General features: G+C 38.2%; 2 protein-coding genes and 1 long non-coding RNA gene across 5 annotated transcripts in view; 1 reads left to right on the top strand and 2 right to left on the bottom strand.

Moving 5' to 3' along the window:
* The window catches only part of LOC123648326, a 31,627-nt gene extending 19,824 nt beyond the window's left edge, over nucleotides 1-11,803 (top strand). The window contains exon 4 of one of the 2 annotated variants that reach the window (XR_006738566.1): nucleotides 11,406-11,803. This is a non-coding gene — a long non-coding RNA (uncharacterized LOC123648326). Of the gene's footprint in view, nucleotides 1-9,860; nucleotides 9,887-11,405 lie in introns of those variants that run through there. The other variant, XR_006738567.1, reaches the window with a different exon arrangement.
* Nucleotides 1,077-17,063, bottom strand: CENPH (centromere protein H). Of its 2 annotated transcripts, none has more exons than XM_045566048.1 (9): nucleotides 16,836-17,063; nucleotides 14,472-14,527; nucleotides 11,839-11,887; nucleotides 11,344-11,418; nucleotides 9,119-9,175; nucleotides 5,419-5,482; nucleotides 5,028-5,079; nucleotides 3,707-3,898; nucleotides 1,077-1,243 (listed from the first exon to the last, which is right to left on the bottom strand). In XM_045566048.1, the coding sequence occupies exons 1-8, from the start codon at nucleotides 16,967-16,969 to the stop codon at nucleotides 3,720-3,722; spliced, it is 666 nt and encodes a 221-aa protein (XP_045422004.1). In that variant the 5' UTR covers nucleotides 16,970-17,063; the 3' UTR covers nucleotides 1,077-1,243; nucleotides 3,707-3,719. The 2 variants fall into 2 exon arrangements, with proteins under 2 accessions (XP_045422004.1, XP_045422003.1); XM_045566047.1 differs by having other exon boundaries at nucleotides 3,735-3,898.
* Nucleotides 17,064-19,260: 2,197 nt separating this feature from the next.
* On the bottom strand, nucleotides 19,261-27,047 carry CCNB1 (cyclin B1). Its single transcript, XM_045566043.1, has 9 exons — nucleotides 26,810-27,047; nucleotides 26,039-26,209; nucleotides 25,784-25,936; nucleotides 23,509-23,691; nucleotides 21,625-21,783; nucleotides 21,170-21,406; nucleotides 20,739-20,879; nucleotides 19,666-19,776; nucleotides 19,261-19,487 (listed from the first exon to the last, which is right to left on the bottom strand). The coding sequence occupies exons 1-9, from the start codon at nucleotides 26,828-26,830 to the stop codon at nucleotides 19,380-19,382; spliced, it is 1,284 nt and encodes a 427-aa protein (XP_045421999.1). The 5' UTR covers nucleotides 26,831-27,047; the 3' UTR covers nucleotides 19,261-19,379.
* Nucleotides 27,048-27,060: the final 13 nt, after the last annotated feature.

Genomic DNA, 27,060 nt, shown 5'->3' with positions numbered 1-27,060 from the left:
TATAATTTGACATGGCTTTGTAAGCACCTGCCCTCTGCCATGAGAATGTATTTCAGGTAGTGGCTGTTCTCTCAGCCTAAGTCCTAGAATAATCAATGGAACTGCAGACCCAAGACAGAAATACATGTTTGTTATACGCCACTGATACTTGGGGTTATTATTCAGCATAAAATCCCAGGAAAATACAAAGTTTTTCAGATGATGCTGATAATCCATTGGGTTGGGATTAACTCTATGACTTAATTTAATGCTATGGGGTCAGATTTTCTAAAATGATGTTTTTCCATAAGAAAAATATAACTTGTTTTAACAACTATTTATGTAGAAAATTTCCAAGAATACACTGTGGCAAAAAGAATAAAACTATACATAAATTATGATTTTTCAACACAAATGAAGTAAAACTATAAATATTCCAAAGAAAGAGTGTTCAAAATTCAGGTTTAGGAAAATCTCTATATTTTTGTTATAAATCTAAAGAACAGATTTCAAATGCTGTTATCCACTGCAGTGCATCTTCTCAAGTTTAACGTCCCTCTAAAAAGAATGTTGAAAACACTACATTATCTGATCGTTATTAAATGATCAATAGCTCCAAATTAGTAAAGTGCTCAAATTAAGAGTTTTCCAAAACCAGAATGGCATTCTACAAAAGGTGGCAAGTTCTATTTTATAATTAATAAGAGTAACACTTATTCCTTTTATTTCTTAACTTATAAAACTAATGCAAAAAAATAGTAATCCACACTAAATATAGAAAAAGAAAAAGGTCATTCCCAATCCCACTACAAATAACCCTTTGGATATGCTTTTGTAAAATTATGGTTGACAAACAAATGCACAGAAGTATTCCAGTTAAAAGCTGAGACTGCCAGAAATGTAGAAGAAATGTCTGTATTCAATGGAAAGCTAGATCAGATGTCTTTCTGGACCATTTCAAGGCTAAGATTTTCAGATACTTTTAGAGTATGCCAGTCACTTTAATTATCATATTTAAAACCATATATTCCATAGTAGAATGATAACTAAAGCTAAAAAAATTTGCAGTTTTAGAATAGTTCCAAAGACACTGAAAATACATTTCACTTAGAATTTGCTATTAAATTACATATTGAAGACAAAAATGAAATATGTCAAAATAGAATTCTTATTAGAGCGTTGTGAGATTCTTCTCAAGCTGCAGAACAGTTTCCTTAAATGCTGAATCCTCTGCCCAATTGACTTTACTTCCCAAAATGAGGTTCTGTAATTAAAAATTTTTTTTATTAAATTTATATGTACATTTTAAAAAATCCTTTTTCACTGATCTTATCAAATATTTAGCATTTACTAGGCATATAGCTCTGTGATCATGAGGAAAAAAAATAATACATTTTGGCCAGGCGTGGTGGCTCACACCTGTAATCCCAGCACTTTGGGAGGCCGAGGCAGGATGATCGCTTGAACTCAGGAGTTTGAGTTTGCAGTGAGCTATGATGACGCCACTGCACTCTACCCAGGGCGACTGAGTGAGACTCTGTCTCAAAAAAAAGTAATACATAATTCTATCTTCATTTCCACTTTTAATGAGGCTTCAGTCTTGATCGCCATAATGCCAGGGAATATTTACAATGTTTACAAAAATTTTTATGTGCTTCATCAGTTCCCATGGATAGGTTTTGCTTGTGAAGGATACTTGGAATGCTATCCTAGATTAGAGAAAAAAGACTGCAGCTGTGATTCAGTTCATTTTGCACTTGTATGGTAAAAAACAATAATTTAAGTGTTACATGCCCTATTTTCAAGAGGTAAAAGAATAGCTCAGTTCTCAGCCCTTGCAAAGTCTTAAGACCCTGAAAAAGGTGAAGATTATTTTTGTGGTAGATAATGGAGGAATGATTAGAGTCATAATTAATAAAAATTCTGGTTATATCCTTCGAAAAACTATGGTTCAATGATACTAAATTACTGACTGAAATAATGTTAAACAGATTTTAGAATGTGTTGTATTGTTACGTATAAAAACATTAAGAACTTTGACCTATATAAGGCACATTCGTGCCATAAGTGAATGGAAGGGCTAGTGTATATAAATCCAGTCAAATTTGCAAAGCCAGGTGGAAGTAAGCATTCAAACATGACTGAACCCCTAAGGGCCAATCTTAGGAAGAAAGAGCACCCATAAAGTTGGCCAAAGCTATGTTCCATTTAGCAAAGCAATGAATTCATTAAATCAAAATTAATGCTAATTTATAAGCTATGAAAGAAAAAATCAAGAAAGGAAGAATAATAGAAGCCTCAAAGCAGCATGAACACGTGCCAAGGAAGTAAAATTATTCTGTACTCATGATTCAATTTTCCACTTAGCCTCTGGATGTGGTCATTCCTAATCCAATCACCCACTGCTATTAAAAAGCAGGTAAAAGACCAGCAGGTAAAAGAATGTCTTATGGTTGCATGCAAGATCTCATGTTTTATAAATCAGCATTTGCTTAATATGTAATAGACAGTATTTAACTGTATATCTTACATAACTGAAAGCTGGTAATTTTAATATTTCATCTCAACAGTCCCAGAGAATCTTACAATTTAAAAGTAATAAAATGCCTCTAGAATAAAGGAATATGTAATTTTTTTTTTTTTTTTTTGAGACAGAGTCTCACTCTGTCACCCTCGCTGGAGTGCAGGGGCGTTATCATAGCTCACGGCAACCTCAAACTCCTGGGCTCGAGTAATCCTCCTGCCTCAGCCTCCCGGGCAACTGGAACTACAGGTTCATGCCAAAACGCCTAAGTTTTCTGTTGCTCTTGGTCAGGCTGGTCTCAAACTCCTAACCCCAAGTGATCCTCCCACCTTGGACTCCCAGAGTGCTGGGATTACAGGTGTAAGCCACCATGCCCAGCAGAATATGTAATTAGAAAATTGACATGATAGTCACTACCAAGAATTATTAAGAAGTTACTTGGACCAGATACTATGCTGAACAGATTAACATGAATTATCTTTTTTAGTTCCAACAATTACTTTTTTTTTTTTTTTTTGAGACAGAGTCTCACTGTGTTGCCCGGGCTAGAGTGAGTGCCGTGGCGTCAGCCTAGCTCACAGCAACCTCAAACTCTTGGGCTTAAGTGATCCTACTGCCTCAGCCTCCCCAGTAGCTGGGACTACAGGCATGCGCCACCATGCCCGGCTAATTTTTTCTATATTTTTTTTTAGTTGGCCAGATAATTTCTTTCTGTTTTTAGTAGAGATGGGGTCTTGCTCTTGCTCAGGCTGGTCTCGAACTCCTGATCTCAAGCGATCCACCCGCCTCGGCCTCCCAGAGTGCTAGGATTACAGGCGTGAGCCACCGCGCCCGGCCCTTTTTTTAAACAAGGAAACTGATGCTTAGAACAGTTAAATGATTTGCTCAAGGTCAACTTGCAACTATTAAGTAGCAGTCAGGTTCTTAACCCTACATTCTCATCACTCCCATCCACATCTCCCTTGACCTCCCAACTTACACCATTTTGCTTCCACAGAGATGCAAAAAAATATCATTCCATTTATAAATGCCTAAGGTCTAACCATAAAGAAAGTTAAGGCCTTAAACATTAAATATACATGGATTCCAGATACATATAACTAGATCAATATTCAGCATTAAATTATTTTATCAGGATCAAAGACTAGCTGAAAGTAAGCCAATACCGTAACAGAATCAATCATTTAAAAAGAAGTTCTTTACCTTACTTCCTAATTTAAATATGTGTTACCTGGAACACATGTTGAATAACTGTAGTAATGTGTATCTCCTTCTGTAGGTTTTGTTGTATGGTCTTTATCTTGTCTGAATTTTCCATATTGTCCAAATCATTTTTCTGTTTGTTCTTTTCAGTCTGTATTTCTGAAAGCTTACTTTCTGAAGCTTGTTTTAATTCTATTAGGTTAAAATAAACAGTACATCATATATGATAACTCTGTAAACAAGAATCTTGAAAAATTACAAAGCAGAACATTTCCTGGTTATTTTAGTCAAGAGCAATTTTTTAGTAAGCAGAACTTTAGTCTGCAGTTTTATTTTGATCTGAAAATGACTTCCCTGGTACAAAATAGCAATACTATTAGCAATGCTCTTAGTGAAACATTCAAGGTATTTATGTATGACAATGCTAGCTGTGTACAAAATGTTTGAAGTGGCATCACGTAAAAGAGGGCTTTTTTGAGTTGTCAAAAGCATAAGCAAAAGATACATGTAAATATAAAGAAATACCTTTCCCCTTTAATTACAAAATGACATATAAACAAGATAGATTTTAAATGGAAAGAAAGATTCCCTTCTCTAGGGATAAACATAAACTGTTTTTTATATTTCCTGAAATGGTCTAAGAATTGAACTATTTGAAACTATAAATGAGTACATTTCAGGGGCTTGTTCCCTGACATTAATGTATCAAAAGTAGGTTGGAATGCAATGGACAAAGTGAAACATCGAAAGGGTGATTAAATGAGATGACCAAAACGACTTCTGACCCTGAGATTACTTGTAACAGGCAAATTTGTGTAATGTTTAATAATAAAAACCATGCCTGTACTGTATTACTTTTGAAATAAACATTTCTATAGTTTCAATGCAAAAAGCCATCTCGTATCATCATAAATTAAGTGAAAAGGCTGGAGAACCATATGTATCAATTGATCATTTTCAAATTATGTACATATAAATGTTTATATGGTCATGGAAAAAGGTCTGGAATGATATATATACCAAACTGGTGTATACCAAACAGGAAAAAGGCATGCCTTTTGCATTATAATCTTCTGTATCGTTTTATTTTCTCCCACTAAGAATATATTAATTTTGTGATTTAATGCTTTAAAACAATGAGAAAAAATAGGGCAAAATGGATTTTATATCCTACCTTTTAAATTACAATTTCCAAAAGTTTAAGAAATATTGAAAATTAGGAAATTTCTCAGTGGCTAAGAAATCTGGCCTTATCAAGTCTCCAAAGTAGGTGAAAATGTGTTCTACCAAAAAAAAAAAAAAAAAAAGGTGTTCTACATACGCAATCTCTTCTTTCTAACATCAAGCAGTTTTTTCTCTAAATCCCAAGATTCCTGTGATTAAAAAAAAAAAAATTAAAGCACATACTGTACTTAACAAGTCTACAGTACTGAAATCACATCTATTAGTTCATGTTTTCTAAAGCTCCAGTTTTCAATTCCTCTATTTCCATACAAAAGGGAAAAGACAGTAGCTTAAATTATAAGTAGATAATTTGCAAAATCAGTCAGAAATAATGTAGTTATGAAAAAAAGAGAAAACTTTAAGACAGTGAATTCTAATCATACCAGTCCCTTTGGACAATCCTATTTAATCATATACAATACAGTTTCCAACAAGAAGTTGTTACTGAAATCATGGGAATACATATGCAGCCTAATATGCAAGTTTACCTGCTGTGATTTCATTATTAACTTATTCAGATTTAATATTTGTTTCATGTTATCCATGAGCACACTGCAAAGGAAACAAAAATATGATTAAGGTTATTTAGTAACCTCAGTTAAAAATAATAACTCATCAATGAAATGATCAATTAATATAAATTTACTTTCATTAAATCCACTGTATACTTCAATATGAAGTCATAGTTTAACAAACTATATCTGGAAAAGTTTGATGTAAACTAAATTTTTGTTAGAATTAGAGATATATTTCCTTAAAAAATTTTTTGGTCAAAATGAAAAATATCAAATTAAAGAATGTGAAAAAAAAAAAGAATGTAAGAACATTTTTTAAAAATTTCATATTTTAGCCAGGCACAGTGGCTCACACTTATAATCCTAGCACTTTGGGAGGCCAGGGCGGGAGGATCACTTGAAGTCAGGAGTTCAAGACCAGCCTAAGCAAGAGTGAGACCCCATCTCTACTAAAAATGGAAAAAATAGCCGGGCATTGTGGCGTGCACCTGTAGTTCCAGCTACTCAGGAGGCTGAGGAAAAAGGATCACTGGAGCCCAGGAGTTTGATGTTGCCGTGAGCAAGGCTGATGCCATTGGCACTTTAGCAGGGGCAACAGAGTGAGACTCTGTCTCAAAAAATTAAAAAAAAAAATTTCATATTTAGGGAAGAAAAACCTAACTTGATAGCTGCTTGCTTTTTTAAAAATTAGTTTTATTTTTTAGAACAATTTTACATTCATAGCAAAATTGAACAGAAGACACAGAGATTTCCCATATTACATGTCCCTGCATAGCCTCCACCATTATCAACATCCTCCAGTAGAGTGGGGGATTTTTTATTTAAACATCCATGAACCTATACTGACACCCCATTACCACGCAAAGTCCATAGTTTACATTAGAGTTCATTCTTGGTTGTGTATATTTTATGGGTTTGGACAAATGTATAATGACATTATAGTAGCATATAGAATGGAACAGAATAGAATCTTTCTTCAGCATGTATTTCTGAGTACTCTGCGCCAAGAACTATGTCAGCCACCAGGAATGTAAAATAGAATAAAACACAGTACATACTTATTTTCAAAGAGGAAAGAATCTGGGGGAGGACAAAAGTAAATCCACAACCATAGAGTCTGTTTTTTTTTTTTTTTTAGAGACAGGGTCTCACTCTGCTGCCCAGGCTGGAGTGCAGTGCCTAATCATAGCTTACTGCCAGCCTTGAATTCCTGAGCTCAGATCATCCTGCTTCCACCTCCTGAGCAGCTGGGACTATAGGTGCATGCCACTACACCTGGCTAATTTTTTTTGTAGAAACAGGGTCTCACCATGTTTCTCAGGCTTATCTAGAACTCCTGGCCTCAAGCAGTCCTCCCTCCTCGGCCTCCCAAAGTGCTAAGATTACAGGCATGAACCACTGTGCCTGGCCAAAAACCCTTGAGTCTTAAAGGATGTGAAGTAATTACCTAGATCAGCAGTCTACAACTTTTTGGTACCAGGGACCAGATTCATGAAAGACAATTTTTCCACAGGACTGGGGGTGAGGGGGTGACACTTCAGGCAGTGATGTGAGCGACGAGGAGCAGCCATAAACACAGATGAACGTTCACTGACTTGCCCACCACTTACCTGCTGTGTGGCCTGGTTCCTAAGTTTCACAGAAGGCAATTTTTCCATAGACAGGGTGGTGGGGGGTGAAGGGAGGGGGGAGGCGGAGCTCAGGCAGTGATGCAGGGCCTGTTTCCTAACAGGCCACAGACCAGTACCAGGCCACAGCCCCAGGGTTGGGGACCACAGACCTAGATGAAATAGTCTGGTATGGCTGGAGCAAAAGGGTGTGGAATACGACTGGACGAAGCAGTGGTTCTGATACTTCAGAGTGCCACAGTCACCTGGGAGGCTTGTGAACACATTAAGTGCCATGTGAGTTGTATTTAACTCACGTTAGGTTTGAGCCCAGGGCCTCATGAAGCACATGTAACTCACATGTCTCCTTACCTTGGCAGCCATGGTACGCAGGCAACTCACACTGCCCTGCTGTAGCATACATGTTACGTGATGGGTGCCCCCCTAGGCAAAACCCTGCAGTTGGTTTGGGAAAATCTTACTTGTTGATGTTCTTATTGTTACAATTAATATTAACAATTTAACTGCATATAACTCACATGCAGAAAACAATAAAAAATAACAAATTTTTCATTAAATTAGAAAGGATTATTTTGTTTTTGAAGTTTTTATTCTATTTTCGTAATCAAACACCGTGGCCCCAAGGAAAAAATTTTTTTTTCTAGTGTGGCAGTCAATGTGTTATATGGATTCCTAGCCCCTCACCTTCAAAGATTCTAATTCGGAAGACTGGAATAGGACCAGCAATGTGATCATTGTGATAATACCAATTATTCTGATGATCAACCAGGTGTGAAAAACATCATCGAAAGAACTTATTGGGAAGACCCAAAAGGGGAATCTTTGCATAAACTTGGGAGAGCTGAATTCATTTTTCTACTAGTTACAGCTATATTTGGTTGAGTTAGAAGATAAATTTAGACACTAAAATTTAACAAGGTTATTTGCACAGACAGCGATTCCACGTGTCAGGCAAAAACAGACTGTAAGCAGTTCAGTGCTTCACAGCAAGAGGCAAGAGAGGAAACTTTTTTAAATAAGGTGTTCACAGAAGCAGGAAAAGAAAACATATTTGGTTGGTTAAAGTGGAAAAGCCCCCAGGGAGAGGTTAGTTGGTAGTTTCTGATTGGTTAAGCTTAAATTTCATTGTACTGTTTATATCAGGCTTACACAGGAATCCAAGGCACTGGAGCCACCTCAGCCTAATAGCGTCCCAATTAAATTTTTAAAAAACACTTCTAAATTTTAAAACATGCTTAATGGCACTACTTCGGCCTATTTGACCTTTCTGCTATCCTTGGGTATCAATGTGATGAATCTGTCCTACACCCCATCCCTTTAACTCAGGAATGTTTTAAGTTCTCCTTTTATGAGGGAACAGTAGTTATAAGTACTTATATTTGGATTTTAGCATTTATGTAATCCTGGAGTTAGCTGGAATGTGAGAAGAATGCATATCAGTCTGGGCTAAGATACCCAGATAGAAGTACCCAGATACATCTTGGAACTTTTCTGGTGCTCATGGGAAGGGCCTATTTTATTATAGGATTTCTAGAGCTCTGGGAGATAAGATCACTGGTAAGGACCCTGAGGCCAGATACTTAGGACCAGGTTATAGAGGACCTGACTGCCAGAGTCTTTCTTTTATATTCCCTGGCAAATTGTTTAATCTGAACAAGCTCGTTTCTACCACTGAAATATGAAGACTATATCTCTTATCTCACTGGGTTGTTTTTGGATTAAATGAGATAAGATTGTTCCTGGTTTATAATAAACACCTAATAATAGTTAACTTTCAGAATCTTCCTTTAAACTTTTCTCATCTTCTGTACAAAACCTCCTGCTTCTTACAGTTATAATCCATATGGAACAAGCTGTCAACAGGACTTTAAAGCCTGTTATAACTCTGGGGACAGCCTACAAAAATTTCATCCCGTTTTTTATTCCCCAGATAAAGGTGGTTGGCATTAACAGTTAACTTAAAAAAATTTTACAAAACTAAAGTCATTATACAGATCTCCTTTCTTATTCCCATCCTTACAAAATCCTGGGGAAAAATATCATACCTAGTCTTGAAGTTAATTTTCTCCAGGTCTTTTTTAAGTACAGTTGAAAGCCGCATCCTGTGAGAGGGAAAAGTTTGCATTATAAAACATGGGTAACAGTGAAGGTACATTAAAAAGAATTTTAAACATGACAAGTTAAAGATTGATTTTTCTTTAAGTATAACATAAGTAGGTTTTTAAGCTATACTGTACGGGAAATACTTTGAGAAGTAAATCATAGAAATAAGAAGCAACACCAAGATGGATATGACTGTTGCACATGGTTGTACACTGCCAGGATGAGAGGCCAAGTGGACCTGAAACCTAGCCTGAGCTGGGCGAGCTTTCTAAGCCATCCACCTTGGTGTAGGGCTGGGGGAAGCATTAAGACACTAAAGAGATCAGGATGGCCTGAAATGGAAAGACTTAGGGAATCCAAAGCCATACTTGACTGTAAACTTTAAAATATCCTAATATAAATTACTTTAAATTCAAATGGCTAATAAGTAATAATAAAAGATAATTAACTCAGCAATAATAGTTATTTCTTCCTTTCTGCCATGTGTAAAAAATTTGATTCATTAAAAGGAAATATCTTAATAGCTCTGAAGTCAGCGTAATTAAAAAATATGATCAAAATAATGAGTCAGCATATGAGGTAAAGGGAAAAAGCTTACCACTAGAAGCAAATGAAACAGTTTTAACTATTCAAATCACATGTCCTTAACAGACAATGGTTGTCTTTTTTTTTTTTTTGAGACAGAATCTCACTCTGTTGCCCGGGCTAGAGTGAGTGCCGTGGCATCAGCCTCGCTCACAGCAACCTCAAACTCCTGGGCTCAAGCGATCCTACTGCCTCAGCCTCCCGAGCAGCTGGGACTACAAGCATGCGCCACCATGCCCAGCTAATTTTTCTATGTATATTTTTAGGTATCCATATAATTTCTTTCTATTTTTTAGTAGAGACGGGGTCTCGCTCTTGCTCAGGCTGGTCTCAAACTCCTGAGCTCAAACAATCCGCCCTCCTCGGCCTCCCAGAGTGCTAGGATTACAGGCATGAGCCACTGCGCCCGGCCTGTTTGTCTTATTAATAGCTGTAAACTAGCCCTTAGCACAAGGATTGGAATGCAGTAAGTACTCAAATATTTGTTGAATGCATTATAAAATACAAATGTGAAACCTATAATTAAAAATATATTTAAACCCAATGACAATTCTTTTACCAGATTAATGGTTACTGGCATAAATGAGTCCATGTAATTCTCTCAAACACCAAATGGGATTTAACCTCATACTTCTACTGTGTTGATTAAAGTTTCCTTATTAACTCTGTCCTATGTTTCTTCTCTAAAAGAATATATTAGTGATTATAGTCTCCGACTTACGATGTTTTGACTTTACTATTGTGCAAAAGTGATACACATTCAGTAGAAACTATACTTTGCGTAGCCATACAATCAGTTTGTTTTTCATTTTCAGTACAGTATTCAATAAATTACATGAGATACTCAACGCTTCATTATAAAATAGCCTTTCTGTGAGATAATTTTGCCCAACTGTAGGCTAATGATAATTAACTCAGCAATAATAGTTATTTCTTCTTTTCTGCCATGTGTAAAAAATTGATTCATTAAAAGGAGATATCTTAATAGCTCTGAAGTCAGCATAATTAAAAAATATGATCAAAATAATAAGTCAGCATATGAAGTAAAGGAAAAAAGCTTACCACTAGAAGGAAATAAAACAGTTTTAACTATTCAAATCACATGTCCTTAAGAGACAATGTTTGTCTTTTTTTTTTTTTTGAGACAGAGTCTCACTCTGTTCCCGGGGCTAGAATGCCGTGGCGTCTAGCCACGTCTATTCTGAGCCCCCTTAAGTCAGGCTAGGCTAAGCTATGATGTTTGGTAGGTTAGGTGTATTTTTTTGATTTGTTTTTTTCTATTTATTTTTTTTTCATTTTTTCAATTTTTTTCTTGTTTATGTTGTTTCTGGTTAGGTGTATTAAATGTGTTTTTGACTTATGATATTTTCAATTTATGATGGGTTTATAGGGACATATTCCCATCATAAGTTGAGGAACATCTATAATATAACTATTCTCTCAGGGCTCCAAATTTGTGTGACCTTTAATCATCATTTCATTTGACTAATTCAGTTAGCCTACCTAAAAAAATTCTCTCCACCTTGTCCAGACCCATTTTGCATTTAGTTCATAATTCTTATATTTAAAATGTAATAATTACCTGTCTAACGCAAGATTTTTCATTTCTAAAGCAATTTTTACCTCTTCAATTTCATTTTCCAGGTCTTCAATTTTACTGTCAAAGAAGCATGAACAAAAGAATTTCAGCAATATCAGAAAAACTCATTATTAAAATAAATGTATAAAGTAAGCCTTTGAAAATAATTTAGATGTGTGAAAACACATCTAAGTAAAAGTATTCTACAAGTGTCTGCATTTCTTCTCAGCCCATTCTGCAACCATACTGACATATATTTACACACTTGGTAAACATGCCTCCTGAGCTACTTTGCTCAGTATCTTGTAAGGGGGGATGCCAGAAAGTCCTAGCGGGATCACTCATGTACCTGTAAGTCTCCATCCCAAATCAACGACTTCCCCAATACATGCATGACAAATGACTGGGAAAAATAATAGAAAGGAAAAAGACAATGTTACATAGAAAATGATTAAATATTAGTAAAGACCACAAATAAAATTTAAAAATATGACATACGCTTCGATTTGCTTGTCTTGCATGATTTGTTCTGGAGTTTTTTCTTCATCTACAAATAAATAATTTTTTTAAGTTAGTAACTTTTTTTTGAGACAAGGTCTTGCTGTCACCCAGGCTGGAGTGCAGTGGCCCAATCATAGCTAACTATAACCTCCAACTGCTGGGCTCAAATGATCCTCCTGTCTCAGCCTCCCGAGTAGCTGGAACTACGGGCCAATATGCCAGTCTAATTTTTTTAAAAAAACTTTGGTAGAGACAGAGTCTCACTCGAGCAATTCACCCACCTTAGCCTCCCAAAGTGCTGGGATTACAGGTGTGAGCCACCATGCCCAGCCTGAAGTTAGTAACATTTTAGAACAGCACCATCCAAAAGAAATATATACAAGCCATGAATATAAAATATATACTTCAAAATATTGTTTCTCGGCTCATATCTGAGTCATGGCACCAAAAAAAAAAGTTGTTTCCACATTATAGAACAGAAATAAGTGAAATTAATTTTAATATAGTTATTTAACTAAATAGATCCAACATATTATTTCAACATATAATCAATTTCAAACTACTAATAAAGTATTTCACATTGTTTTCTTCTGTGAGTATTTTACATTTACAGCCCATTTCAATAAGGATTAACCACATTTCAAGTGTTCAATAGCCAAGTGGAACTAGTGGTTACTATATAGATTAGCACAGTCTTAAAATGATAAAAATAAAATGGAGTCAAAAATGAACAAAATAATGTCAAAAAGTCAATTGTAGGTCCACATATTAGCAACAAGCAATTGGATATTAAAATTTTAAAAATTATTATGAACAATGACATTCAAAAGCATGAAATACTTAAGGATAAATTTAACAAAATATGTATATGACCTCTTCATTAAATACCATTTAATACTGAAATCAGTATATATACCATGTACATGTATTAGGAGAATCAGTACTGCTAATATAACTGTTTTGATTGATCTGTGAATCCAAATCAAATCCTAGTCATAATTCTATCAAGCTTTTTTCCTGTAGAAATCGATAAGTCAATTTTCAAGTGTATGTAGAAATGCAAAGGACCTAAAATAGCCAAAAGAATTTTGACAAAGGAGAACATAGTTGGGGCACTCACTAGCAGCTGATATCAGGACTTACTACAAAACTACAGTTATCAAGACTGTGTGGTACTGGAGTAAGGATAGACAAATACATTAATGGAATACAAAAGAGACCAGAACTTTCTGTGATGATGGAAATGTTTCATATTTATGCTTGCCAATAGGGTGGCCACTAACCCCATGTGGCTGTTAAGCATTTGATATGTGACTAATGTAACTAAAGAACTTAATTTTAAGTTTTACTTAATTTTAGTTAGCTTTAAAAAGCCACATGTGGCTAGTGGCTATATGCTACTGGACAACACAACTCTAGAAGACAAAGCTCTAGTAACAGAAAACAAATCGGTGGTTGCTGGGGTAACTGTGGGGACTGATGGTGAAGGGGCACAAAGAAACATTTTGGTATGATGGAAATCATACCATCATACTTTGTGGTAGTGGTTACACTCATGTATACATTTGTCAAAACTCATTAAATTGTTTTTTTACTTTTTTAGAGATAGGGTCTTGCTATGTTGTTGTCAAGGCTGGTCTCCAACTCCTAAGCTCAAGGCAATCCTCCTGCTTCAGCCTCCCAAGCAACTGAGACTAGAGGCTTGCACCACCATGCCCAGATAAAACTCATCAAATTGTACTCTGAAAATAGATACCTTTATTGTTTTTTTTTTTTTGAGACAGAGTCTCACTTTGTTGCCTGGGCTAGAGTGAGTGCTGTGGCGTCAGCCTAGCTCACAGCAACCTCAAACTCCTGGGCTTAAGCGATCCTACTGCCTCAGCCTCCCGAGTAGCTGGGACTACAGGCATGAGCCACCATGCCCGGCTAATTTTTTCTATATATATTTTTAGTTGTCCAGATAATTTTTATTTCTATTTTTAGTAGAGACGGGGTCTCGCTCAGGCTGGTCTTGAACTCCTGACCTGGAGCGATCCACCCGCCTTGGCCTCCCAGAGGGCTAGGATTACAGGCGTGAGCCACCGAGCCCAGCCTAGATACCTTTATTGTTAAAAAAAATCCTCTGACCAATGAAGTCTCAGTAATATTTTTTAAAAAAATGGTAGAGGAATCAATTTTAGCTAAATACCTTCTTCCAAAAAGTACAACTAAACTCCCTGTGGCCTGCTTTAAATCTGTCCTCTCCTTTGGGTATAGAGATTTTACAGTGTGAACTATTATAAAAGTATTCTACCCAAGTTTTCAGATGTCAGAATTCCTTAAAAATGGAATTATCTATACAGGGTAAACAAAGTCTGTACGAGAAGGCAAATTCTTTCTTTTCACTTGGATCTCAACTCTAAGATATCTTCTCAGAGAAGCTGTCCCCATCTAAAGGAGCCCCTCCCTCTTATCACACCATTATTTCCTTCATCACACTTACCATACTTCATAATTATCTGCATGTTTCTTTCTTTACCTATTTTGCTACACTAGAATGTATATAAACATTTTTTGGTAAAATTGATTTTCTTTTCCCTAAAGCACTATTCATCACTCACAAAACTTTATCTGAAAATGAAAATACTCACTTGTATCAACCATCGATTTATATTCTAAGAGTTGTTGTTTTGTCTGTGCTCTCAACCTGAAAACAGATAAAGACAATAGAAACTCATATATTTATCCATTGAGGTTTTACTCATTACCATATTTATGGACAAACCGACTCATTTTTTTCAGAAGCTGATACAACAAAATGAGTATTAATAAACTCAGCATGAAAGTCTTCAAGTTGCACCTAACTTTATTTAAAATGGGCATAAAGAACTTTGAGGCCTCAGAGGGGACACAAGATGAAATACACTGGGAAAACTGCATCTATGAGGAAAAGTTAAAAATTGGTTTTTAAATTTGTTCTTAATAGGCCAGACTGAAATGGGGCTGCTATACAAAGAAGAAATAGACCAAAACAATTCAACCCAAAAACCCTATAATTAGTTACAAACACAGACTGTGGTTGGGTATGGTAGTACCTGCCTGCAGTTCCAGCTACTTGGCAGGCTAAGGCAGGAGGACTGTTTGGGCCCAGGAGTTCATGGTTGCAGTGAGCTATGATGACCCCACTGTACTCTAGCCCCAGTAATACAGTGAGACTGTGTCTCAAACAAAACAAAACAAAACAAAACAAAACAAAACACAACACAGATTGTATCAGGAGATACAGAAAAATAACAAAGATACTAATCCTTGGATAGATCAGGAATTCATATAGTTTCTTAGTTGTTCATTAAGTTGTATTTACAAAATATTTCACATTTGCACGATAGTTTTATAATTCTGAAACTGTTTGCCTTGTGACTCTGAGGATCTATTTAAGTAGCTAAGAAACATTAGGCAAATTTCTAAAACTTCATGGCAAGTTCCTTATGTTTCAAAATTCCAAATGAAAACAGTAATTTCTTAGAGATTAAGTAGGCTAGCATTCTATAAAACACGCTGAAAGAATAGTTCCTTTTTAGCTGCAATGGAAAAGATCTTATACCTCTACTATTTAAATATTTTATATTGTAGGCAGAAAGGAATTTTTAAAGTGAGGTTGTGAGGTTTATTATTAGCCAAGGCCAACAGTACCAAGTCTTAAAAAAAAAAAAAAAAAATCCTCTTGTGATGATTTCTTTTTTCCTTTTTTTTTTTTTCTGAAGAACCACAGAAAGAATCTTGTGATGATTTCTCACAGACGTTCGCAAACTTTTTTCTGCAAAGGACCAGAGAGGAAACTTTTTAGGCTTTGTGAGTCATATGGTCTCTGTTTTAACATATTGACTGCCACATCAGAAAAAAAATTTTTCCTGGGGGCCACGGTGTTTTATTATGAAAATAGAATAAAAATTTCAAAAACAAAACAATTCTTTCTAATTTAACGAAAAATTTATTTTTTATTGTTTTCTGTGCATGAGTTGTATGCAATTAAATTTTCAGTATTAATTGTAACTATAACAACAAGAAGAAAGATTTTCACGAACCAACTGCACGATTTTGCCCAGGGGGCCACCCATCACGTAACATGTATGCTACCAGCAGGGGCAGCGAGAGTTGCCTGTGCACCACACGGCTCCCAGCGTAAAGAGACCTGTGAGTTACATATGCTTCTAGAGGCCCCGGGCTCAAAACGAGCGTTGAGTTAAATACAACTCACATGGCAGTTAATGTAACTACTCAACTTCGCCCTGTAGCAGGAAAGTTGTGTCCCAATAAAACTTTGCAGACAATGAGATTTGAATTTCATATAGTTTTCATGTGTTATGGAATATTCTTATGCTCTTCCGCCCCACACCCCGCCCCATTTAAACAAACAAATCTATTCTTAGCGTTCATGGACACACAAAAATAAGCAGTAGGGCAGATTTGGTTCAGAGCCTTAGTTTGCTCACTGGTTTATAAGACTGATTTCTCTTCTCATCAAATCTTCCCTAGCAAGTGATTAGTAGAAAAGCATCAACAATGTCCCCTTAGTGGAATGTATAACAACCCAAGCTTCTGGATTACAATGGGTGCTAGCGGTAACAGAAATGGGCGGGGCACCCTCCCTGCAGGAGCTCCGACTTGGAGGCCCTGCTCTTCCCGCCTGAAAACCAGAACCCCAGGGCGTGAGGGGGAAAGAACGGGAGGGAAAATTACCGCTCCCAAGGACTTCCTAAGGGCCCCTGGCACTGTGCTAAACATTTTCCTAGAGTGCCTCATTTAACTCGCACAGCGTCTCTGCCAGGAGGGTGTCATTTTTCTCTCCTTTTTCGCAGATGAAAAAAAGGGCTTAGGGAGTTTAAGTCAATGATGCAGTCAGGGAGCCAGTAAGCGATCGAGTCCTATCTCCAACCCTAGCCCGTCCGAGCAGAGAGCAGAACTCAGGGCTGCCATGCCCACTCGCTCGGGCCGGGGCGGCCAGAGGGAACTACCTGAGCAGCAGGCTCATGCGATCCTCGCTGCGCGCCTCCTGGGCGCCGGCGACCTGGGGCGGCCCGCCTGCCTCGCCTGCCCCTGCGAAGTCCGAGGGCTCGGGGGCGCCTTCTTCCTCGGGCTGCTTCTCCATCGCTGGCTAGGGCGAAGGGCTACACCACGCAGGGAAAGCAGAGGCAGTTCAGAAGCGGCCTGCTTTCCCGCCGCTAAACTGAAGCCCGGGAGATGCCAACGCGCCCACCCCTTCCGCCCAGGGCCCCACCCCTTCCGCCTCGTCTTTCGGTTGTCATGGTTACCGCCCTACTCTTTCGTCCTGGCTCTACGGGTTAAAATCGTTACGGACGACTAGTGAAAAGTTTGAAGAACTTTCATTGAACGTCAGTTACCGAATGCTTAGTTAGGGGCTGGGCTGTGGACGTTTGGGACAATCCCCGGCTCCCAGGAACAGCGTCCTGGGCCGGAAAATTCCAGATCTAAATGGTCATTCAGCCTAGGCGCGGGGACAGGGGACCGCTGGGACAGCTGTTTGTTGATCCACCTTGGCACCCGCTTCCCGTCCGTGGCCTTGGAAAATGAGTGTGCCTAGCGGGCTGGTAAAGATAAATATTGGAGAGTTACTTGACTTTCGATATGAGCCAATGCAGTCCATACTACTCGCTTAGCGGAGAAAGCATAGCCAAGTTCAGGGCTACCCAGAGCCCCCAAAAGTACTGACATAAATGAGTGTCTTTCTGGGAAGTAAGAATCCTACCACATATAGAAAGCTTAATCAAAGATTATAGATCTAAATAGGAAAATTTAAGATAGAATTTTAGAAAACATTCATGGTTTTGGGATTGAGTTGATCTTAAGACTGAAAATCCAAAAGCAGCTACAGAAAAAATAGATCTGATAGTATGAAAACTTAATATTTCTGCAAAAGACAAAGGGCAAATGAAAAATTGGGAAAGCCTTCCACATTAATAAGTAGATAATTTGCAAATCATCCATATACAAACTACTTGTATACCCTATTTAAATTTAAAAAACCCAACCAAAATATTTATTCAACTTGCCAGAAGTTAAAACAGCAAACGAGAAAATATTTTCTGCCAGCTGGATTCATTGAGATTGATGACTGATTACCTTCAGTTTTAATAATGCAGAGAAAACTGTCACTTTTGTACATTGTTATCTGGCTCTGTCAGAATTTAAAATGCACATATTCTTTGGGGAAATGAGTACACATAAAGAAAAGCATGGTATAAAATGATAATTAAATTGCATTGTCTGTAGGGGGGGGAAGCAGCCTGAATATCAAGAGGGGAATGGTTGAACACATTACAGTACAGTTACGTGTCAGTTAACGATGGGGATACATTATGAGAAATGTATCAATAGAGAATATCATTGTGCCAACAGAGTGTACATACACAAACCTACATAGTATAGCCTACTACACACTTAGGCTAATATGGTATAGCCTATTGCTCCCAGGCTACAAATGCGTATAGTATGTTGTTCTACTGAACACTGTAGGCAATTGTAACAAAATGGCATTTTTGTATCTAAATATAGAAAAGATACAGTAAAACTTCAGTATCTTAATCTTTTGGGACCACTAGGTTGTTGTATATGTAGTCCACCTTTCACCAGAAAGTCTTTACTTTCAGAAAAGTCACACAAAGATGACTATGTGTGTCTGTACTATGTAATGTGATGCACAAATACAGGTAGTAGGCCTATACAGGTTGAAAGGAATAGCTGTGTATACAGAATGAACCCTTTTTTAAAAATCCCCAGAACAATTTATATGCTTGCCCCTATTTATATAAAACATGGAAAGGTAACATCCCAAACCATCAGTGTTCCTGAGGTAGATGGGATTTAAAAGTAGTAAGAGAGAGGGTAAATTAATTTTTAAAAGATACCTTTGCATTTGTTTTGAGCATCCTGTTTTATTTTCTTAACCAATACACAAAAATGTAAAACAAAAACTGGGCATAGAATATACATTAAAGTTCTCATTTTCCAAGTGAAAAATTTGAAAAGATACCAGGGTAAGGCTGTTAACTCAAGAAATAGTGGTAAAAGTAAATCTCTTAGAATTATGGCAGCAACCACCAGAAGAAACAAAACGGGGACTTGGAATGAGGTGGTAGACTTTTACTTTAAAAGAGAACTAGGCAGCATATTCTCCAAGATGAGTTGGCCCTATGAAAGTAAAAGGTTTTAAATACCTTCACCACACCTTAGTACCTCCTATTAATAAAGTACAAGCCAGGCACATAAAACAAGAACCAAGGGTGTAAACATAAGAAACAATTATATACATAAATTGGGTTCTCAGGTAAACTGAAAGCAGTTTTTAAAAATATTCCTCATTATACCTTTTAAGACAATTTTAGGTTACCCCGGAGTAGGAAGTAACCACATTCAAATGAGTTAAGCTATAAAAAGTAAAAAGGGCCACAAGCTTTATTAAAAGTAAATGCAACATTATTATGTACAGATGGCACATGGTGCCAATTTTATTTGCAGATAAAGTACTCCAAGTTTACAAGTTACACCTTTGCTACTGCCTTGGCTAAGTCTTGTACTAGTGCAGAATTCAGCTGTGCTAGAGTGCTGATCTTAGCATGCTTAGATGTGGCATACTTATTCTTGATAGTCTGGAAGAGAAGAGCATAACAATTAAAAAGGAAAGCAACAACAAAAATCACAAGACCCAATGGTACAAATATTCAATTAAAACATCCAACTCCTTCAAAATAAACTATGCATTTGCATGCATGAAGTCTGAATTATTTTCACCTGTCAACATCTTATAATGCAACCAAATTGACTCACCATGTGCTTTGTAAGCCCTCGATTTACCATGACTATATTCTTAGCCAGGTGCTGCATAACAGGAAGAAGGGATTCTTCAGTGTATGATAGGTAATGCTGTAGAGTTGGTGTCTAAGACAACAAAAATTAATGTTAAAAATGCTCATTGTCCCCTTAATATTTTGAAATTAAAAAAAATAAAAATGCTCATCAACAAGAATTTTTGGCCAGGTATGGTGGCTTACGCTTGTAATCCTAATACTCTGGGAGGCTAAGGCAGGAGGATTGCTTGAGCCCAGATGTTTGAGGTTGCAGTGAGCTATGATGTCTCAAAAAATAAAATAAAAACTAAAAATGGTTTTCATAAAATGTCTAGGTGTTTTTTAAGAGTTGGGTAGAAAGATAAGTAATGTACGACTTAATTAAAATTTAAGTCAAGCTTAAGACTTCCTCCTTCCCCTGGTACTTTCATGCTTCTGAAGGAACATGTGCTCAAACCTAATTATAGCATTTTAATTGCTGACTTGTCCACCCTAAAGCTAGACTCCAGAGTTCCTTGAGGTCAATTTTCTCAGTCATAGTTCTCTTCCTAGGGCCTAGGGTAGTTCCTAGAACATAGGAGAAATATTTGTTGAATAAATGAATAAGAATGAACTTCCAGTATATCGTATGACCTGCTTAAGAGTTTCTCCATCCATAAGGAGTAATAGCTTCCCTACTTCTCTCAAAGGGAGTAAAAATGAAATTAGGGTAAATAAATGAAAGCATTCTATCCAGACATCACAAAAAAGGTGTCATTTTTGACCATTCCTTCAGTAGATTCCATATTTAGAAACCATTTGAATTGTCCTTTAATGACAAAATTCCTGTATTCAGTCAAACACCATTTGCAATTTAAAAACTTGGTAGGCCAAGCACAATGGCTCATGACTATAATTCCAGGCTGAGGCAGGAGGATTGATCACTTGAAACCAGGAGTTTGATGTTACAGTGAGCCATCCCACCACTGCACTCCAGTCTGGGTGACAGAATAAGACCCTGTCTATCTTAAATAAAAAAATAAAAGCTTGGTAGTTTTGTGGGACAGAGCTTACCCATTCACCATTATCCAGAATCTTCAATGCTAAGCAAAAAGCTCCTGCAGCAATTTGAGAAGGAGGAAAGTGCACCATATCATAGTCCAACATAGTTAGTTCCATCAAGTATTTGGCCAAAGTATGTTGTTCAACATCAACCTGGAACAAAACCCACAGAACACTGAGCTTCCTTCAGAGCATTTTACATTGGCACTAGCCTGCATACCACATCTGTAACTACAAATGTTTGTCTACAACACTTCAAATGCAATTGCCTGTGGAAGGCCCTAATAATATTAATATGCAGCCTGACTGGATATAATAAAGAATATCTTTATCACTTCCTCATGTAGTTAGGTATTTAACATAGGCTAGTTGAATTAGACCTGCTTGGTCAGCAGCAGTGTTCCCTAACATACCATACCAAAAGTTTCTTAAGAAACCTATACCTCTCCAATCTTAGATGCTCTTCGAAGAAAGTGCAGGGGTAGAGGCCGACCCAGACCGAAGTTTAAAGCTCTTAGAATCTTCATTTCCATCTGTCTGATTTGGTGCTTAGTGTAAGTGTTGTCAGTCACAAAAGCAAAGTCACCAATTTCTGGAGGGTACATTTCTTCATATTTGCTTGCAATAAACATGGCAGTGACACCAACCAGCTGCAGCATCTTCTTGGGCACACAATTATTCTACAATGGGAATTTCAACTGAATAAGTAATATGTATTTGAAAAGGAGACACAGAGCTATTGAGGAGAGGTAGGAAAGACACACTCCCATAGTAAAATCTCAACTAATGGCACCCTATCCCCTGAGACAGACTTTAGTGGAAAAAAAAAAAAATCATTTTCTTATGACTCAGGTAGGACTCTGAAAGAGAGCACCCTCAATTACTGAATTATGCGCACCTGCATGAACCGATCAATAATGGAAACAGTCATGTACATGGTCTCCTGCAGCAACCTGAATTTCATTTGAACCTGTACTAGCCAGTCAATCAGGATGGCTCTCATATTTCCAGTGACTTCCTGACCCAGTAGGTATTTTGGTCTAACTGCTTGCTCTTCCTGCAAAATAGAATGCCAATTATCTTTAGAAGCAAGACTCCATGTGACATTATGTTCAGAAAGATCACTTAGTTATTATAAAATAGCCCTGGGGCATTTAGAATCTTTAACAGTTCTTAATTCAATTATTCAAATGGTCACTATAAACATCACCATTACTAGGAAAGAAAGCGAACATTACAGTGTGACAGGTTTTCCACATTGTCAAATCTTATGATGTTCAATTGACCATAATTGCTGCTGGCCCACACCCTGTATCCAATTCCTCTCAAATAAAGATATCATACTAACAACTCAGATCTTTTCACTTAAGATTCTACATCCAGAACCTGAGCTTTGTAAAGTAGAGAAAGTATCAGTAACTCCCAGATCAGCTGGAACCCATATGCTACCACACTCCTGCCTGTTCCAGGGTATAAACCCCAACATAACTAAGAAAAACGAGCCATCAAGAAACAGCACATACATTTACCAAACTGAATCCTCCCAAGTTAGAATACAAACTTGAAAAAGCACGTGCACACACACACACACAAACTAACCAAACAAACAAAAAAAAAAAAAAGAGAAAAGCTGGTCCTGGCAAAGTCTTCTTGAGGATCCTGTAGAAAATGGAGAGGCCCAAAAGGACTAAGCGAGAGAGATTGATGTCAATGGTGACTTAACACAATGCATTAGAAACAACTGGATAAATCTGGAAACTGTATAATTTATGTTACTAAATAGAATGCTTCCTTGTTTGGGGGTAGGGGTGATGTCAAACGCCATTAATAGGAAGTTTCAGAAGTGGAATGAAATTGAAGAAAATAAAAAACTTTACTTTTTGAGTGTACTCCTTTTTTGGACACAATTCCCCTGACAACTGCATGCACATCAGCCACACTGACAAAAAATGCCTTGTCAGGGGTGGCTAGAGTCTTTTAGCATCTTTTATATACCCATCTACTTCCTGCCTTGTTATCCCCCTTAAACCCAAAGTTTGGACTTACCCACTCCACACTGACAAAAATGCCTTGTCAGGGGTGGCTAGAGTATTTTAGCATCTTTTATATACCCATCTACTTCCTGCCTTGTTATCCCCCTTAAACCCAAAGTTTGGACTTACCCACTCCACACTGTGATGGGGATACATACATTTATATACATACATACACACACACCACCCAATCATGCAATCTATGGACTTTCCTTTACCAAGAGGCATAGCAATATCCATCCTAACTTTTTTTTTGACACAGGTTCTCACTCTCACCCAAGCTGGAGCGCAGTGGCCTCATCACAGTTCACTGCAACCTCAAAAGCAAGCCTCCTGCCTTAGCCTCCCAAGTAGCTGGGACTACAGGCACATGCCACCACAACCAGCTAATTTTTCTTTTTATTCGTGGAGACAAGGTCTTGCTGTATGTTGCCAGGGCTGGTTTTGAACTCTTGATTCTCAAGTGATCCTCATGTCTCAGCCTTCTAGAGGGCTGAGATTATAGGTGTGAGCCACCATGCCCAGCAATAACCATCCTACCTTTGAATTTTCCTGTTCACAGTGGAAAACAGACTTCATTGGTTTGCTTAGTAACTTTTCATTTTTGGTATTCTATGAAGAATCTGAAAGTGCAATCTATTAAACGCTGCCCACATCCTGCTTGAATTATTGTAAGCTGTTGATAGAAAACCTTTAATAAAGTTAGATATAGTTTACAAAAAAAACCAGACTTTAATGATAATACTGACCTCAAGTTGTCTCAAATAAGCATAAATATCCTTCACATATTCACTACATAGGTTTGGATCACCTCCATCTTCTGCATCCACATCACTCACTGCAAGAATTACATCAGAGAAAGCCTGACACAGATATTCTTCTGCAGGGGCACATCCAGATGTTTCCATTGGACTTGAAGAGGGAGTATCAACCTTGAAACAGAGAGACTTCTTGAAACCATAGCAAAGAGGAGTACACACTATAGTTTGGAAACGAAGGTGAGATTAGTACCAACTCAAGAAACCATTCTGAATAAACATATAATTCATTTCCTTAAAGGAAAAGTGACTATTACAAAAAGTGAAATGCCAACTTATATGGAGCCAGTTTAAAGTGGCAAAACCTAAATGGTAACACGTAAAACAGAAAACAGAAGCAACCAAATTCACATTCTAGACTTTCCTCCAAAGGAAATAAGTAATATCTGTTTATCAGCAACATGTGAATTAATCCAAATGAATGACAATTCAGTCTTTAGTGTTTATTTCAAAACATAGACTGCTTCTCACTACTCAGAATATAAAAATTCTGTTGGAACTGCCAAGGATTAACTGACTTCATTATCATTAACCATTTCCTTCAAGCTCTTTTTACCCTACTGTTCAAACATTTATCGAGCACCTTCTTCAGATCAAACTATATGCTAGGCACCAACTTCATAGGATCCACAAGGGGCTGTGATTGTAGTAGTCAAAGTAAATAAAGTAATGAGATTGATTCCAGGAACAGGAGTAGGAATGAGGAAAAGTTAAGGAAAGTTTCAGGAGTTGATCCTTGAGCTATTTTGGAGGATGAAAAGGGTATTAGCTAGATGAAAGGGTGGGGAAGGCATTCTTAATGGGAAAGCAAAGGCAAAAATCAGTATAGGACGTTTCAAGAAAGCCTCGTGTAGTTTGATATGCCCAATTAAAGATTATGCAGGCAGTGGCTCATGCCTGTAATCCCAGCACTCTGGGAGGCTGAGGCGGGTGGATCGTTTGGGCTCAGGAGTTCGAGACCAGCCTGAGCAAGAGCGAGACCCCGTCTCTACTAAAAATAGAAAGAAATTATCTGGACAACTAAAAATATATATAGAAAAAATTAGCCGGGCATGGTGGCACATGCCTGTAGTCCCAGCTATTTGGGAGGCTGAGGCAGAAGGATTGCTTGAGCCCAGGAGTTTGAGGTTGTTGTGAGCTAGGCTAATGCCACGGCACTCTAGCCCGGGCAACAGAGCGAGACTCTGTCTCAAAAAAAAAAAAAAATTTAATAAAAATAAATAAATAAAAATTAGAGCTTCAGAATGCGTTATTGCAACTTCATCAAAGCAGCCTCTTGTACATGGCCTGCCTGTCTTTCATTCACAAGATGGGATACATTTACATACCTGATGTTTAATAAAATAGCTCTATCTGAAAAGCTACATCCTTTATATATTTCAATGTTACACTTATTTAGTGGCCACATTAGGGAGTTAAAGGTTCCAGAGAACATTCTGTGCCTCAGTCAATAAATTCTGGGCAGAGATGGCTTGTACTTGGACAACAAAACCTTTGGTTCAGGAAGCTAATACTTAATACCATTAACAAAGGAGGTAATATAAGAATGCAATTAAAAGCATAGATTCTGAAACCAGACAGACTGGGCTTGAATCCCATATGTGCCACTTAGTTGTGTAACTCTATTTTTTTTTTTTTTTTTTTTTTGAGACAGAGTGTCACTTTGTTGCCCGGGCTAGAGTGAGTGCCGTGGCATCAGCCTAGCTCACAGCAACCTCAAACTCCTGGGCTTAAGCGATCCTACTGCCTCAGCCTCCCTAGTAGCTGGGACTACAGGCATGAGCCACCATGCCCGGCTAATTTTTTTGTATGTATATATTTTAGTTGGCCAGATAATTTCTTTCTATTTTTAGTAGAGACGGGGTCTCACTCTTGCTCAGGCTGGTCTCGAACTCCTGACCTCGAGCGATCCACCCGCCTCGGCCTCCCAGAGCTAGGATTACAGGCGTGAGCCACCGCGCCCGGCCTTAGTTGTGTAACTCTAACTTAAAACTTCTCTAAAGCCATTATCTAAAAAGTAGAGGTACATACATTATTAACTTACATAATCTACTCTCTAACTCAAGTTAGTGCATATAAAGTGCTAAGTGGAGCCTGACTCATGCTAAGCACTCAAACAAATTATAAGTATTTATTCAAATGCTGTTGCATGTATCAGTAAAATGAGGGAAAACAACAGACTCTAAAATGCTAAAAATAAGGTTACCAAAATAGGCTCAGGCGAAAGTTTTTCTTCTTTAGCAGGCTCAGGTTCTGGCTCTCGCTCCGGCTCTGGCTCTGGCTGAGGCTCAGGCACCTTTTCCAGAGGTTTTGGTAGTTTTTTAGCAATAACTTTTCCAGTAGTTAAAGTTTTTGCTTCCTGTAGACGAAACAGAGAGAATGGAATGTTTCTGCATCAAGGGTCACAGTTTGAAGGTGGGCTCTTACAAAGAATTTGTATAAGATCATAGCTACTAGTTACCTTTTTCAGAGGCATTTTGGCCTGCAGCTGTTCACTGACTTTGTTACCAATGTCTCCAAGAGCTGTCCTTGGCCTCAGGCCGGGCTTGGAGGCTGCAGCAGTGGCCACAGGCACACGCTTTGCGCCTGCCATACCGATCTTCGCCTTATTTTCAGCATTAGTTTTCATGTTCTGAAAGAAGCAAGACCACGTTGAGAGCTGGTCCAGGGAGACTCGAGTAAGTCAAGGGTTTATTAGGGTGGGGCACAAGAGAGACTCCCGGAGAGAAAGACAACTAAAAATGGGTCCCATGGGAAAACGTGGGTTCCAGAGCCTACGCTAAGGCCATGACAAGTCAGTTACCTCTTAGAACCTCTCGGACCACCTATTCAGGGATATCCTGTGAAATTAGGGCCATTTCTAAAATACCGAGAATTTACATCTTAAAGAAAACCGAAAATGCCTCCGATTGCAGACGCGTCCTTTCTGAGGCTAGAGGGCTCACTCCGGGGCCCTCCACTACTTTTAAAAAAGGTTTCCAGTCAACTTCCCCCCGCCCCGCCAAACATTTAGCCGAGATACGTCCAGCTCCCTTTCTCCCCCTCCTCCCTCAGTCCGTCATCCCCCAAACTCCCCACCATGCCAGGCGCCCACCCCGGCGCTCTCTCGGTGACCCTCCCTCACATCCTCCCGAAATCGCGGCGGCGGCCCTCTCCCTCGCTGGGGGTTCGGGCAGGTGAGAAGGCTTGCAGCGAGGAAGGCCGCGTTTGTTCGCGGCCCGCAACGGCTTACCCTGGTGACTCGGAGCGCCATGGCTTCCTCTTCACCAGACAGTAACTCAGCGGGGAGAAGCACAACACGAGAGGACCAGACCAGCGGAGGCCTTGAACCACCGCAAACCAACAGCCGTTCCTCCGCAGCACGCCAGGAGGAGCCGGCCGTGCCTCGGGTTTAAAACCCGCACCGCTCCCTCCTTATTGGCCTGTTCGAGGCACTCGCTCCCTTCCCATTGGCGGCTGCCAGTTCCCGGAGAATGCGTTTCC

This window comes from Lemur catta, chromosome 12, assembly GCF_020740605.2.
Source record: "Lemur catta isolate mLemCat1 chromosome 12, mLemCat1.pri, whole genome shotgun sequence".
NCBI lineage: Eukaryota > Metazoa > Chordata > Mammalia > Primates > Lemuridae > Lemur > Lemur catta.
This window is presented reverse-complemented; position numbering and strand designations above follow the sequence as displayed.